This window comes from Sorex araneus, chromosome X, assembly GCF_027595985.1.
Source record: "Sorex araneus isolate mSorAra2 chromosome X, mSorAra2.pri, whole genome shotgun sequence".
In the NCBI taxonomy this organism is placed as follows: Eukaryota; Metazoa; Chordata; class Mammalia; order Eulipotyphla; family Soricidae; genus Sorex; species Sorex araneus.
Window position 1 is genome coordinate 228,952,635 of NC_073313.1, and position 17,590 is coordinate 228,970,224.

A 17,590-nucleotide genomic window follows, 5' to 3' on the forward strand; every position below is an offset into this window, starting at 1 on the left:
TTTTTTTTTTTAAATTATTATTCTCTAAGAGTCTCTTGCCCACATGCCTGGCTATCTTCCCCGGGGCCCCTCGGAGGGGATGGGCTCCAGCTTCCCTCCCCACCCCAAGCAGAGCTCCCAGCAGCCGAGGACCACCGGAACCTAGCTACAGCCATGCTCGAGTCCCCTCTCCACACATTCGGACAGGCCTCACGCATGAAGGTACTGGCAGAGGAACCCAGGTGTGTGTAATCCCATCAACGTCCAACATCCAGAGACTTAAAAGCAAGCTCTCAGAAGCGATATCTTGTAGCCTACTTCTCCCTCTGGGAGAAACTGGCAAGCTTCTGAGAGTTTCCTGCCCACATGGGACAGCCTTGCAAGCTTCCCATGGTGTATTCATATGCTAAATCCAGTAACAAGCTGGATCTCATTCCCCTGACCCTGAAAGAGCCTCCAGTGTGACATCATTGAAAGGGCCTAGCCAAGAGAGACTTCTAAGATCTCAGGGAAAGGACAAATGGAGAGGTTACTGAGCCCGCTCGAGAAATCGACGGTTAACAGGGATTTCGTGATTCGTGATTATCTAAGAATAGTAAAAGGCCCTCATTTTGAGCCTACTGGTATTTTCATTAAAATAAATTTGTATTTTTTTATTTCATTATGATTAGAAAATATCATTGTCTGATTCCTCTGGTCTTGGCAAACTAGAAGCAATTACTATAAGAGCAAGCTAAAGTCATAACAAAGATGGGCACCTTCTGATAGCATGAAGAGTGGGGAACAAGGGAGATTAAGGACAACAGAAACCCTAAATGGAAACATATCTATAGCCTGACAGAAACAGCACCACCTATTTTGGGTTCAGAATCATAATTCTCCCATCCCCCTCACTCAGCAAATAGTCTTCATTTATACTAACTAGTTCCAGCGAGTTCCAAGATCAACTTTGTGGGACCCAGCAACGAGAAGGGAAAGGGAAAGAATACATCCTACTAGTAACTGCGAGGCTACTTCAGGGACTATGGGAAAGACAGGAAGAACAGAGGGAGAGACAGATAGATGGTATGAGAGAGACAGACAGACAGACAGAGACAGACACAGAGAAGGGAAACAAATGGAGGGGGGATGGGAGAAACAGACGAGGAGAGAGTCACTGTATCATTGTCATCCCTTTGTTCATCGATTTACTTGAGCGGGTGCCAGTAACATCTCCATTCATCCCAGCCCTGAGATTTTAGCAGCCTCTCCTTACTCATTTTTCCCAACGATTGGAGGCTCTTTTCAGGGTTAGGGGAATGAGACTGTTATTGTTACTGTATTTGGCATATCGAATACGCCACGAGAAGCTTGCCAGACTCTTCCGTACGGGCGGGATACTCTTGGTAGCTTGCCTGGCTCTCCGAGAGGCATATATATATATATTTATTTATTAATATAATAAATGGAATTTATATATATATGAATATATGCATATATTTCTCTTTATGATGATGTGTCACCGGCCACTTGGTCCAGGAATATGTTCACTCATGTGTGAGGCTCTGCCCGAGCGTGTGGAAAGCAGCCTGGAGGGGGGTGGCGGTGGGGTAGTGGAGGTCAGCTGCTGGGGCTGGGCCCCTTGGGGCGGGGAGGGCTCTCATCCGCCCCCCACTGACTGGGGCACCTCTCATGCAGAGTCCGGTGGCATGGTTATGGGGGTCTCATTTTATGCTCCCTTCCGGGAGAAGCAGCCGAGAAAATATTAGAGAACATAAACTTGAGAGAGGGAGAGATGAAGAGAGAGAGAGAGAGAGAGAGAGAGAGAGAGAGAGAGAGAGAGAGAGAATGAGAGAGAGATATGAGAGATTGAGAGATCTTTGGGTAATTTCATAGTATGCTGAGAGAAATAATCCTCTCTCGTATTGCATGTTCTCAAGACAATGTTCAGGAGAGATGCTCATGGCTTTTCAGTGCTCTCTGATATGTTTTACTTCTTTTAAGTGTGACCTGGTGACTAACCTCCAGATACTCCAGAGTTGGTTAGGGTAAAAACAGCTCTGCGGGGGGGGGGGGGGGCGAGCAATGGACGAGAGCTTGCTTTTTATGCAGAAGGCCCAGGCATGTTTGATCCCTGGTCTTCTGGTTTATGATCCTCCAGTTACTATCAGGAATGATCTCTGAGTACTGCGCTGGGAATAGTCCCTGCGCAACACCCAGTGTCATCCAAAAATGAAAACAAAACAAAAAAAAGCTCTGTACAGTGCTGATAGGTCTTCCCCTAGCTGCTGAAATGAAACGTTCTTAATATTTCATGCATATTGGAAGCGGGAAGGAAATTTGATGTATTTATGAGTCTCAGAAATGGGAAGTTCAATAAACTTTCTAACACTTTAAAGTCACAACTCTGGCAACATGAAAAATTGACACAACTGAGTAAATCTCCAAGAATATTAGCTGAAATTGGTAATGCTGTATTGAAATTCTCAGAAATATGCTATCACAAAAGAACCTTCAATACAATTCTGGGTGCCCTATTTACGCTCATAAACCATAGAGTGTTTAGAAATAAGTTTTTTTTCCTCTGGCACTGTTAAGGTCAAGACAGGCTTTATAATGGTCCTAAAAAAACAAACCTACACATAACAAACTCCGATAAGCTCTAAGTGAGCACTTTAACAGCTACAAAAGGCAGTGAGTGAAAGTTTCCAAAATCCCTCTTTCTTGGGTACTTGAATAGGCATGCAAATGTGCTTGGAATGAGGAAAAGTGTGCATAGTTTATCAGGTTCCTAGCATTCTGACCCGAAGTCATTAACATTTTTTATTGTTGCAATCCTCACAATATTATTCTCATACTATTCAAAGGGATGAAATTCCAGTCACAAGAAAGAGGATCGGCCCATTTAAGAAATTTGAAATGTTGAAGAGAAAATGAAGTGAAATTCATCAGTTATACAGTTGGGGTGGGGGGCGGGGGGTATACCGGGGATTTTGGTGGTGGAATATGGGCACTGGTGAAGGGATGGTGTTTGAATACGGTATAACTGAGACATAAACCTGAGAACTCTGTAACTTTCCACATGGTGATAAAATAAAAATAAATAAATTTAAAAAAAAAGAAATTTGAAATGTTTTCACAAAAATCATGAGGAATACTGACTGGAAGGTGGAAAGGCGATTTTTCTCAAAGAAACATAAGATTCCTCCACAGGGTAAATAAGGCCAGCTGGTCCTGCCCTGGTGTCATGTGGAATTAGTTATCGTTACTTCCATTGATATCAGGCCGTACATCCCAGTCTCAAGATCAAATAAAGCCCACTGAAACAGAGTAGGCCAAAAATATGGAGATGATTCTTCCTGAAAATTAAAACCACTACAAACACTGCTAGCAATTTAGATGTATTTGGACTCTACATGTCTTTGGAAAATGTTTGAATTCTAAACCTACTTCCAGAGGATTTTATTACTCCCATGTATTACTCCTGTACATTTGCAATGCTAAATGAAAAGAAGTGAATTTAATCACCAGCTTGATGCTCAGGCAGTGTCCAAGAGCACATGCCTCGGCAGAGCAAGGATCTGGGATCGACCTTTGTCTTTTAGAGGATGGACCACAGAAAAACCTGGAATGGAAAACCTTTACTGGAATGAGCAATAAGCCAGAGTTTAATTTCTTTAATCAGAAAGCTTTGTGCAAGGGTAGAACCCTTTTCAATTTTTATCACAGACCCTAAGATAAGGACTAGTTAGGACGATTAAATGTCTCTACAAATTGGGAGGAAGTGGATTCATGCAGTCCAGATATTGATGCTTCAAAAATTGATGACCTCTACTTCTCAAATCAGATTTCCAGAAAATAAAATTATATTTATTGGGTGCTTGCTATGTTCCAGGTACCAGGATAGGTGCTCTCCTCTAAATATTTATGGGAGGTTGTTATTATTATCTCCATTTTACAGAAAGCAAGAAATTTAAGTACAAAGAAAGAAATGCATTGCCCACAGTTGATATACTTGGTAAGTGACTATGGAGAGTGGTAAATTACATCGTTTCCCCGCCCCTACATTTTAAGCTTACCTGTAGTGTCAGATATTAACACTTTTCAGCCCGCATCAACCAAAAAGTGTCTCCCTAAGATGGTTTACCAAAGTTAACCCATGTGATTGCTTCCAGGTTCACCTCTGCAGAGGTTTGTGCCACACTCTTGTTTCTTTGTGCCATTTAACAAGCCACTTTCCCATTTAACAAACCCAGAGCTTCTGACCTCTGTACACATACATCTCAACTTCCCCATACAAAAGTTCCTTTCTTAAAGCTGCTTCTCCTTCTATGTATTGTTCTACTTTACTTTCTTTTCACTTCCATATTTCTTTTATTTGTTTAAGGGGGAGGGACTTTCCCAAGTAATGCTCAGGAGGCCCAGAGGACGCTCAGTGATTCTCAGCCAATTGGGCCAGTAGTTCAATCTCTCCAGTTCTCAATCCCATATTTAGAAAAAAAAAATGAAATCACAATTCCTGGTCACATTCCAGTTTAAGACCTATTATTCCATGGAAACCTCTATGAACAAATATCACCTGTAACTTCATGTTTTTTTAAACCAGATGACTTCTCAGGTCCTACTTTTCCTAAATCCTTTATGCATTTGGTGCTACTAAATACTTTTTCTTAAAGCCTGGCTTTTCTAAAAACACTTTCCCAATTCTCTTACAGAATTCATGGATGTGTTTGTCTTTCCCTAGTTCCTCTCCCTCAGCCCATCCCTTAAGTAAATAAGGGTTTCTATATCACCATTCTTTAGAGGTTCCCAGACTTAACTCGGCAGCCACTGTCTTAAAAAAAATTAATCAGTGCCCTCTTGATTTTTGGATTGTTTTTTCTTTCATTTCTGTGCCATACCTGGCAATGTCCGGGGCTACACCTGGCAATGTTAGGGTCATTCCTTGCTCTGTGCTCAGAAGAGACCCTTGACATCATATGGACAGCATATGACTGATGCAGTGCCAGAGATTAGAACCAGGGTTGGCTGCAAGCAAAGCAAGTGTCTTACCTACTTCTCTATGAGCCCCTCAGTGGCCCCTTGGGAACTGATCTTTTTTTAGTGAACAAACAGAAAATAATCCATAGGATAACCCCCACCTCCAAGTGGATCATTTTAAATCATTCTAGTACAGTTGCCCTTCCAGTGTCACCCACTTTGGGACTGCTGGTCTATTTTACTCCCCCTCTCCCTCCATGGACTTTGTCCTTCTTAGCTCCTCTAGTCTCTATGATAGACCTCACTGGCTACCATCATTTCTGTTTTTCTACCTATCAACCTCTCTTGAACTCCCTGACTTCTTTCTTAGTAGTCTTTAGGTATCTCCAGTTGGATAGTGCAAAGATTCCTCAACAAAATATGCCCCCAAATAAAATAAATAAATCCCTTTCCCCGCTGATCTTTTTACTTCTTAGTGAAGAGTGTTACTAGCTGCTTCACAGTTTAGGTTCTGAGAGCTTAAACTATGCCTTGACTTTTCACTACTTGAATGCAAGGTCCTAGTGTCTCTGACCCTACATAACCTTTAAATTCTCTTTTCTCCATCATGACTAGTCTGGTCTTTTATGGTGTTATATGGGTTAATGTAACAGCCTACCAGTAGTTTCTCTATTGAAGTCTCTTGTTTTCTATGTCTTCTATATTGTTTTCAAACTTATCTTTCTAAAGCAGTATATTCTTCTATTTGTAAATATGGAGGGCTTGGCTCCACATGGACTACGAAGCAGGGATTCAATAGATTACAAGCCTTGAGAACTTTCCTTCACTTGAAGCTGAAAATTTGTTCTACACCAATTCCATGCTTCTAGTACTTCTGCTACTCTTGTAGCTAGAATGTCATCCTTCCTTCGGTCTATCTGGAAACTCCTATTTATCATCATTACAGGTACCCCTCACAGGTAGAGGACTACCTTCATCTATCTCCTAACACCTCACCCCCATCATGAAGGCAGAACTGTTCCCAGAGCTGGGTTCACATACATCTCTTTATTACAAGACTAACCACAGGGCTTTACAGAGTCATTTGCTGACTCACTGCCCCACCATGAATCCTTCAAAGGCAGATACTGGATTATTCACAGGGTCTAATTCACTGCTTGGGTCATAGTTGGATGCTCAATAAATATGTGCTAAATGAACAAATTAATAGACCCTTTCCTGTTTGTAGTATTAATTAGGCTTTAGATTCATTATCACAACAACATATGAAAACATATGTGTATATATCAAAGAATAAGCAGGAGCGTTTAATGACACATATAGAGTCTGAATTTCTATTAAAATAGTTTTAACTTTCAACAGCTGTTAAAGTGTGAACAATATATTGACTATAAATGAATAAATATAGCATGATGTTCTGTCAATATATGACTATTTTCCTTTAAAAATCATTTGCCAAACTGTATTTTCTACTATTAATTTACTCATCTATTTGCCTTCATTCACACATACCTATTTCAAAAAGAATTTGAGCTTAAATATTTAGTGTTTCATCTATAAACATAATCTATCAGCCCAGGCATTTTAAAATTCCTATCTAATAAACTTAGCAGCTGTTTCAGGGGAAAATTATCCAAGTCCATTAATGTGACTAACCTTAATTCTACTTAATTCTACATTATTTCTTGAGAGGATTTCTTTTAAATATTTGTTGAAATAATCTCCCAACTAGAGTGTTCTAAATCCAAAAAGCTAACGTGGTAATTCATGCCCTAATATTTTCCAACATAAAGCACTCCACAGTATAATGAAAAGTAAATTTCATTTTCAATTGCTGTCACAAAGCTAACATTTATCCTTCTAGTCTGAAACATCATAATCTTTCCATCAAAATAAATCTCAATAGATATAAGCCAATTTTAGGAGATAGGAAATGCCACAGAACAGATAAACTGTGCTAATACGAAAGACATACCCAGAGTGTTCTTCGAACTGTCACTGATCTGACTTCAGGGATGACCCTTTTGAGAATTCCTTTGCAAACAGCAGGTGGACTCACCTGGTGAGTTCTGCGGAGAGGACACGGGGGAGCCGCGTGGGGACTGACAGTAGCTGGGGTGGAGTAAGGCATGTGGAGGCACATATGACATTATCTCTTCTTCAAATAAACTATGGAAAAACAAGAAACAAAATGTGTACCTTAGCCAGAGAGGTGGGGAAAAGTCCTGTTTCCACAGTAAGTCAGCCGGTCTCTCACTCTGACCCATTCTCTCTGAGGTAATTTCCCTCCCTGAGAAGCACCTCTCCTCCTGCTCATGGTCCACAGAACAAAACAATTGTCACGGCAGCTTTGGGGAGACCTGTGGGTGCGCATCTGTTTTCCTACCAACTTCAGACAATGTGATTTACACTTTGTCACTTTGTTCTATGTGTTTACATGAGGATTTGAAAATAGTATTCTGTTTGGTTTTGGTCCATACCTCGCACTGCCTCTGTGCTCCACACACTGTCTGTGGTACCAGGGATTGAACCAGGATCGACTGCAAGCAAGGCAAATGCCTTACCTCTCTGCTCTTTCTCGAGCCTACTACCCAGGTTTTTAGATTTGGGTATAAGATTCTGATATGACAGAGAATCATCATTGAGAACTAATAATAAACATACAAATAATAAACAGTCTACATTTCATTCCAAAAAATAGCAGATCATAAGTAGAAGAGAGACTGGTTTGGCTTCTATTTGGTAGAGGCCAGGATGTTTTAAAATTATTATCATTTTTTTTTCATGGAGTGGATGGAGCAAGCTCCTATTCCAACTCCCAAAATCTATTTGTTTAGAATTATTTGTATTTCAAAAAAATACACATGCATATCTTATAGATATATGTAGACATATACACATGTCTGTATGGACATGTATATATTATACATATGCATATATGTATATATACAGTATAGTCACTGATTTAAATGATTCAAACACCAAAGTAAAACAATTGAGGTTGATGTCCTGAAATGAAATACATTGTATTAATGTGCACAATTTTAAGATAATACATACATCTAATAATTCAAATGAAAATCTAGAACTGGATGGCAATATTTTTATGTAATAATTAAAGAACTATTATGAGTAAGTGAATTTCTCACACTTCTCCAAAGGCCCATTAACTTCAGTGAACAAGTGTAATTTTCAAAACAAAGAAAAATACAGACTTGTTCTTAGACATCAATAAATTTTCAAATTTTGTTTTGTTTTGGTATTGCACCCAGCTGTGTTCATGAATTACTCCTGGGTCTGTGCTCAGGGATAACTCCGTGCTATGTTTGAGGTACGATATGGGGTTTGGTGCAGGGTTTGAACCCAGGTTAAGTGTGTACAAAGCAAGATCCCTAGCCCTCAAATTTTTTTTTTTTGCTTTTTGGGTCACACCTGGCGATGCACAGGGGTTACTCCTGGCTCTGCACTCAGGAATTACCCCTGGCCGTGCTCAGGGGACCATATGGGATGCTGGGATTTGAACCCGGGTCGGCCGCGTGCAAGGCAAATGCCCTACCCGCGGTGCTATCTCTCCAGCCCTCAAATTTTGTTTTTAAGTCAACTACATAACACACAGAAACTCATAAAAATAATGTCTAAGATAGTAAATTGCTGTAAACTGTACTGTGACATTACTATGTGGAGATTATTTAACTAAGGTTAGCTAAATAACTCTGAACATATGATTTACAATAAGTTTTGTATTCATTGATTCCAAAAGCAGAATTCTTTAATTTCAATGAAAAGAGCAAACTTAGATTTTGAAAATGTCCAGATTTCTTAGACTATAAAACCTAAGATTTCATAGCCTCGCCAGTATCTTGTAATAAAATGCAGTATTTTATGATTGACAAAACCATAATAAAAGTACATGCTCATGTTAATTCACAAAGAGATTCTTAGACTACCGAGCACATTATATCCTGCTTTAAGAAGAAGTACAAGGATACTGTTTGAGCATGACCTAGGTGACAGAAAAGTGACTCCCCCACTAGTAGATCTTGTACAGTATGAAGTGAAATTAAGTATATGTGGAAAGTGACTAAATCCCTTTGAATTATGCTCCTATACAGTAATGAAAAGAAACATTTTGGTTTTGGTTTTACAAATATGGCAACTATGAGGTGAGCAGTTAAAACAGGAATTAAGATGGTCATGAATAATATGAATAATACTGTTAGCACTTTGGGTCTACATTCTCAAATAAAACATTGGCTCAGCATTCCATTCCATTTAATTCTGTGGAGATTACAGTGGTAGGTTAGAACAAAGATTTACTTTACCCCGGTATCCTACATTTGAAAGACAATATTGAAAATGATGAAGACTTTTGAATACCTGCCAGCTTCTTTTCGAAACGAGTTTAGCACTTAAAACCAAAGTTAATCTAACCATCAGGAGAGAAAAGATAGATTTATGAAGGGGTATCTAAAGTTGGCAGAAGGTACCAGTGACCAAATTTCAACTTTCTGACCTGGTTTCCCAAATAGAAACTCCAAAACCATAAAGTGAATAAATAATATCTTATATAAATATTGTTGAATGAGCAAAATTTTTTTCATTTTGAGAAAAAGACAATTAAAAAAAAATAGGCCCATTCTTCTACTCTGAAGAGGTAAGCCAGATCTAAATAATCTGTTCTCGGGGCTGGAGCAACAGACAGCACAGCGGGTAGGGCGTTTGCCTTGGGGTTGCACATGGGATTCCCAAAATCCCATGTGGTCCCCCGAGTGCTGCCAGGAATGGTTCCTGAGTGCACCAGCCAGGAGTAGCCCCTGTGCATCACCGGGTGTGATCCAAAAAAGCAAAAATAAACAAATAAATAAATAAATAAATAAATAAATAATCTGTTCTCTTAGAGTGGGACGTTCTATTTATTGGCATTTAATAAACATTCCCCTTCTCTAATATCATCAGTCTTACCAGCAGAGTTAAGAATAATATCAATCATATTTAACAGGTAAGAAATGGGATTTGAAATGAAATATTGCTAAAACAGTAGACTACTGCTCCAACATGAATATTGCACAAGGTTTTAAGAATAGAGATAACTTTTTGAGTTATTAACATTGATATCCCGTATTCCCTCTGTTACTCCATCACAGCTGATGAGAGGAAACTTTCCACTTCAAGACCCAGCGTGACATACCTTAGCAACATAACAAGGTCTGCATCACTTGAAAGGCGCACCAATCCTGGAGTCCCTTCAGTTCGTATAAATTGGATCTTCTCCCTGCTCAAGCAAAGAAACAGTTTAAAATTTTAAGTTTCATATTCCTGAGAAACTACTGAAAAATAGCCACAATTGTTTTGGAGTACACATTCTGTAGCATTTACTCAGTGGTACCTTAGAACACATATCTAAGAGGCAGAAGAATTCTTGCCTTTAAGGAGAGTCTTGTGTGCAGCACCATCACCTACTTCTAAAGTGGGGGGGGGGGATGCTTTCAGTTTTTATTGCTTGTTGCTCAAATAACACTACAGGCTGAATGATCTGCTTTGATTTATAGCAGGTTTGTGGATTTGAATATAGGCAATAGTATAGATATTCATGTGGATTCTTTGTTATTTCTAACAGGGCATTTATGTGGATATTCATAGATTTTCTGAACTTATACTTCTAAGTTGGGTGGATCCATAGCACAGTGGTAGGGCATTTGCCTTGCATGCGGCCAACCCGGGTTGGAGTCCTCTGTTCCTCCTGGAGAGCCCAGCAAGCTACCGAGAGTATCCTGCATGCATGACAGAGCCTGGCAAGCTACCCGTTGGCATATTTGATATGTCAAAAACAGTAACAAGTCTCACAATGGAGACGTTACCGATGCCCACTTGAGCAAAATTGATGAACAACAGGACGACAGTGCTACAGTGCTAGGACATACTTCTAAATTAGTGTGAAAAGCACATTCCTACATAGAAACAGACAGCATCTATATATATTCAATATTAAAGCATGGTGCTCTCTTAAATAACTGAAAATCTGAAACACCTGTATTTACTTTATCCAGTGACAGATTGTGTATATACTTGTGCATATACATTAGTATATACTTGTATATACTAATACATATTAAACACAATGGAACTTTACTATTATTTTATTATAGATTTATGTGTTAAACCCAGTTTTTATTTTTAATTTCATGGGCCATTGAGTTACAATTCTGACCCCTTCATATGAGTATAATTTTGGTCAGACTTCCTAGTTGCTTCCTCTCATTGTATTTTCTACATATGTTTCTTATTTCAAAGCAACTAAATATATATATATATATGTAAATGCAAATGTTTATATTGTTGGACTCCCAAGGGGCACAGGTGGAGTCCTTGGGGGTCCCTCCCAGCTATTCTCAGCCAAAGCATACCAATGGCTCAATACACAGCTGCTTGGCCCCTGTAGTGTGGGTATGACCTAGGCCAGCTAATGTTCAGGAGTGTTCAGGGGTCTCCAGGGCTGTACCAAGCAATGCTTGGGGAATATATCATGCCAGGGATCAAATTGGAGTCAGCTGCACGCAAAACATTAGCCTTCACCCCTGTATTAACTCTTCAGACTCTTAAAGCAAAATATACTCATGTTTATAAGATGATGCTAAAGAGTGCTGAAAGCATTACATCTGACAAATAGGTATCAATGCAAGTCTAAAATTTTACTCTAAGTAATAATGACAATAAATTCTAATTCTGTATATTATAAAATAAAATGTCAATTTCTGTTGTAAACATTTCGATTTAGTCTGTAACTATGTAACATATTGCTTTCATATTTGATATTTTCATAGATTTCTATTTCACTCTATAATTTCATATTACAAATTTTCTTTTTGCTTACAGGCAAGGAGGTGAAAGGCCAGGTTTAATCACTGAGATGATCAAACGTTCTCTAGTGCTCAGAAAAGCCTTGTAACTTACATGCTCTCAGTAAGCTGAGCTTACTAGGAGTTATAAAGTTCACTTCTAGGCTGCTTCTGGCTGAACTATTTACATAATGTATTAGACCATGAAGCAGCTCATCTATGGTAGTGCAAGAGTCTCTTTTTTCTGTTCTTTACTGCAAGGAATAATATAATAGTCTCTATATAAATGACTAAAAATCAAATATTATAGTTCTAGACTGCATAGAATATTATAGTAGCTAGTCCTTGGCATATGGATATGTACATATATGAATATAAATGAATGAAATAAATAGCAGGCACATATGCAAAAAGACTGCTCAGAAGGCCTGTCTCTTGACTAAAGGTTATCTTAGTTTGAAGGCTCAAATCAAGCAGAACGTTTCCCTTCAAGTGTTACAATCACATGTCTGAAGCACATGACGGAAACCAAGGCCCATTATCTACTGAATGACTTTTTGATAAGAGATATAAAAGTTGGTTTTAAAAAGAGAAATATTATCTTAGAGAAAAAGCGGAATACTCTGCCAGGGAAGAACTTTTAATAAGCACCAAAACCAAAATGCTTTGGTCTTGAGGAATCAAAAGCAAATCTCCAGCTAGTACACAGTATCTCCTGAGCCTATCATCACAATAAACTAAACAAACAGAACAGAACCAGAAAACAAACAGGCTGTGCACTCTCCTCCACTTCTTTAACTGGTGCTGCACCCAGCAGACGGGGGATGAAAAGATAATTGGGTTCTGGAGTGTGGCCCATGGTTTCCTGTGAATAAGTAAAAGATCATTGCTTCCTGAGCCACAAGGATGACCAAGTAAGGACAGAAAGGGGAAAAATAGAGAGAAAATGCCAATTGGGAGACTTTCATCACTTCCCAGATATTAACTATGATGCAGTGAAGGCTGATGGATACAAGAGGCAGGCTGAGACTCGTTTTCACCCCAGCTAGCTAATTTACCACAGTGATAAGCTATGGGTCACATGCGCCCAAGAACACAGCTCTGGAGCATTCTGTTTGATGTACATCACACCGCAATGGGCCTTCTCGGACTAATAATGTAAACTCATCCTTTCTGCAGGCATAACTGAGTGCTTGTTACACCCCGGGCATGGCATCACACACGGGAAATCCAACAGCGTGTGAGACATAATCCTTTTCCTAAAGAGTTTAAGGAGTAGTGGAAGGGAGAACATCACTGGGTGATTGAAATAGCTTCATTCACCTCAAGTGAACTCAACTGAGACCTCATACCCACTTCTCTAAAGTCCTTCACAAAATTCTTTACGAAGAAACACAGAAACGGTGGTTTACTTTCGGAAAGCAGATCAAAGCTGAGGAAGAGAGAAGTCAATGATAGCCTCAGAAATGTTACTGATCTTTTCTGAGAAAAAAAAAAAAGAAATAAAACAGGAACTACTTAGTTATCAGATATCCTGCCAGTATGTCGCTGTCTGTTAGAAATCTGTAGGTATCATCTTGAGTTCTGGGCAAAATGTTTAAATTCTGTGTTTTCTCTCTGAAGATTAGAACTACTAACATTGAAGAGTCAAACTGCTACTTCTGGAAGACATTTATGGCTAAATATTGCCAGATGAGTTCAGCTCCCAGATGTGATGTATAAGGCTGTGCCACAAGAATGGAAATAAATGTTGTGAGGGTAGAGCCAGGAATCAAATAGTGACCTGTAACTGCAACACAGCTCCTCCTTCCCCTGCAGACGAAGAAACATTCTCCGGTGTCCAGGTGAGCATGCCCTCAGGCCAGCAAGGTTTTGCTGCTGAATTTGCCAACAGTCCCTATCTGCCACTCACAATTATTTTACCAAGAAAATGACCAACTTTTCTCCTGCAGTTAAATACTCCTATCAATTGTGATGAAGTGAGGCTAAAGGATGTAGCAGGCATTCTCATAGGCTAAAGAAAAAGCAAAAGAGATAGAGTTAAAAGGAAAAACATGTATTTAACCAAAAAGACATAAGAAGGTGTCTATAACTCTTTCAAAGAACAAGAGGGGTTTTTGTTGTCTTTTTAGTAAAGCAAAATTATTTTTTTTATTGAACAAAAACTTAAGATGTATGTAAGCAGGGGAGAAGGAAAGGAACACGTGCTCAAGAGAGAACGGGAGCGTGAAAGAGCAAGGAAGCAAGCAAAGAGACACAGGAGGCAGTGTTCAAGGGAGAGTAATGGCTTGAAGCAGAAGTCTTGAGGAACAAGAGTTTCAGTCAAACTTTGCAAAATGAAAAGTGGTGAGAAAATCCTCAGAGATATAGTAAGTAATAAATTTTCCTTCCAATGCTATATTTTTTGGGAGCTCAGTGAAAAGAACTGTCTAATTAAAACAAATTGGTAGATAAAACCACAGTGTTTGCTAAGAAGAAAAAGTAGTAAGCATGACAGTGCAAAATTGCATATGCCATTTTGGCACATTCTAGTACTTCCTCCATTGCATCTTCTCACTGGACCAGTCAGGTAGAATTTAAGTTCTTTCTGAAACACCAGTTCTTGAGGGCAAAAGGCCCTCAAGTTTTATCTTCAAGTTCCCTAAATACTTAGCCCTGGGTAATACACAACTCAGTCAAAAATACAAACCAGGTACATGACTAGTTAAAGCCAAGTAAAACACCTGGCTCCTAACATATGAATCCAAATCCATCCAGTGCTTGCAATTAGCTATACTATCATTTTTTTCATTGTGGCAGAGAAAAAGAGAAATAGGAAACTGATTTCAAATTATTTATTGAAACAGGATGTACTGGGGAAAATAGGCAAAGAGGCAGTAACATAATAAGAAAACTTGAAACTTGTAAGTTGTACTAAATATGACGGCGAAAGCCTCCGTAAAAACTTGCTAACAGCTGTCTTTCAGTTACTTGTAATATTAAGATGTCTGTAACGACTTCCTCCAGTGCACAAAATCACCCCAGAAGAGCAAGTCTAGCACATCATTTGGGTACAATAACAGAGTTTCAAGGCTGGAATTCTCATAGAAAATACTCTCACTCACTGAAAGCAACCAACAGTTTGGTGAAGTTAAAAGATGGGCATGTGATCAGAAACAAACAGAAGCAGCAATGCCTCTAAACCACAAAACTCTATGGACTACAGACTGCTCAGACACAGTTCCTGTAGCTACAGTGCAGTAGCAACTTCAAAGAGATAGATGGTTTAAAAAGAAAGAAAGAAAGAAAAGCCAGAGGGCACTTTTCAAGAATCCCATGACTTCTTTGTGTAATGTCAAGAAAAGAAAATTAGCATTGATCATTGATAGGTTATCATATATATAGGCCATAGTCTGACTTGAGAGAGAGAACTAAACATCTATACTGGTCAACTTTCCTTCTACCTCCCGCTAGCTACATTGTATTTGGAAACAGAGACCCAATATGATAATATGATTCTTAAAGACAGGTAGAAATGGTATATTTATAATTACAGCCTAGGGGCAAAATCTGTTGTAGATAGATATAAATCAATTTCATGCCAAGAATTTAGAGAGCTGGCTAAATCTGTCAAACTTGTAACCTCTTGAAACAAGCAGTGAGAGTACCAACTTCACAGGGTTATGAGAAGCAACTGAATGAAAAAAAAAACGCAAGTAAAATACTCCATGTGGAATCTAATAAATTGCAGCATTCAATACTTTTTTTTGCTTTTTTTTTGGGGGGGTCCACACCTGGCACTGCACAGGGGTTACTCCTGGCTCTGCACTCAGGAATTACTCCTGGCAAGGCTCAGGGGACCATATGGGATGCTGGAAATCGAACCCGGGTCAGCCGCATGCAAGGCAAATGCCCTGCCCGCTGTGCTATCGCTCCAGCCCTGATAATTTTAAATATTGAGTATATTTTTAGATAAGGCTCATAAATAATAAATAAATAATACTCATAAATAATACTTAATTATACTTATCTCTATTTCAACAGGAAGTATGATCTATTGAAAATATATCCAAACTAGATGCCATTTTCTGTTTCTATTGCTGGCACAAGCTGTTTTATTCATACTATCACCTTGCTAATTCCACAAGTGTTTATTGAATACCTTGTTGATATGAAATAGATAAAATACTTCTAGGAGATAGTACAAGGGTCAAAGTGCTTGCATTGTACGTGACTGATGCAGGGTCATTCCCTGGCACCACATATTATCCATCAAGCACCTCCATCACTGCTCCCAAAACCCAGATCTAGGTGTAAGACCTGGGTATGCCAAGGGCCCCCCAATTTCCACCCCTTTTAATTTGAAAGTATTTTACAATACTTAAAAATGAAACTAAAATAATTCTGAGTAGCATAGATTGAAAGTGTTATGCCAGTAGCTGTTATTTTAAAATAAACAAACACAAACAAACCAATAAAGTAGTGTGAAGCTATTATAATGGACAACCAGTTAAACAGCATCTACAGAGATAGATGGGGATGAGACAGTGCTTTCAAAACAGTATAAGATATCAAGGCAAGGGAAAAAAAAAAACTCAAAGTACCAGTTTCCAGAAAATAGTACCACAAAAACTAGTTCTTATATTTTGACAGGCATTATCTAGAATATAGAAAAAACAAAACCAAATGAAACAATAAAAAAAGTTTAGACAAAACACAAACAAAATACTCTGGCAAAAACTAGGCCAAAAAAGTTGCGAAGTAAATAAACAAGAAAATTACAAGAAATGAAAGGATTGAAAACAAAAAATATAGTCATAGGAGAAAACCGAAATGTGTAAATATTTTATTTGTAACCAAAGAATCTTAAATATAAAAAAATTCCCACCAAAATCCTAATGTAATTTTAAAAGTTAAAAATATTACCAAAATTTCAACTCAAAATTCAAAATAATGCTATGTAGCCAGAGAACGATCTATTTTCAAAATAAATGTTATATTGTCATTGTCTGAGGTCTAAGAAGACATACTAAAATATATAAATATATAATCATTATATTAAAAGTATAGATTCTATATCTTCATTAGGGATTAGGGATTGTATGTAACTACAGCCATAGTCATCCATACTTTGGAATACTTATTTTAAGTACTACCCTTATATTCAAAATATGTTGTTTATAAAATAAACAATTTTAGGGGCTGGAGAGATAGCACAGCGGGTAGGGCGTTTGCCTTGCACGCGGCTGACCCGGGTTCAAATCCCAGCATCCCATATGGTCCCCTGAGCATGGCCAGGGGTAATTCCTGAGTGCAAAGCCAGGAGTAACCCCTGTGCATCGCCAGGTGTGACCCAAAAAGCAAAAATAAATAAATAAATAAATAAATAAATAAATAAATAAATAAACAATTTTATTTTACTAAATTTACTAAGTCTACTAAATTTCAATTTACTATGTACTTCTCAAACACCCAATTTATGAATCCAAGATCCCAGGTTCTATAAGTATTTAAAATTGAATAAAATATATGAGCCTGACTTCCTGTAGCTTGTATTTAATTTTGAATTTAAGTGTATATGAATAAATATGAAGGGAAACATTTTAGACATTTAAAAACATTTCAGCAGGGATCAGAGAGATAGCACAGAGAGTAAGGAGCTTGCCCTGCCTGCGGCTGATCTGGGTTTGATCCCTGGCATTCTCTATGATCCCCATAGAGTGATTCCTGAACGCAGACCCAGGAATAAGCCCTGAGCACAGCTGGGTGTGTCTCATAAACCAAAAATAAATAAATAAAAGCATTTAAGCACTGATTGTACCATGCCACTATATAAT

The 17,590-nt window shown here is 38.4% G+C and overlaps 1 protein-coding gene across 6 annotated transcripts in view; it reads right to left on the minus strand.

Annotated features, from left to right (window-relative positions):
• The window catches only part of HECW2 (HECT, C2 and WW domain containing E3 ubiquitin protein ligase 2), a 396,920-nt gene that overhangs the window by 51,229 nt on the left and 328,101 nt on the right, over positions 1 to 17,590 (minus strand). For all 6 annotated transcript variants that reach the window (XM_055120479.1, XM_055120478.1, XM_055120481.1 and 3 more), the window contains 2 exons: positions 10,127 to 10,210; positions 6,998 to 7,107 (listed from right to left, as the gene is read on the minus strand). In XM_055120479.1, the coding sequence (XP_054976454.1) occupies positions 6,998 to 7,107; positions 10,127 to 10,210 (194 nt within the window). The remainder of the gene's footprint in view (positions 1 to 6,997; positions 7,108 to 10,126; positions 10,211 to 17,590) is intronic.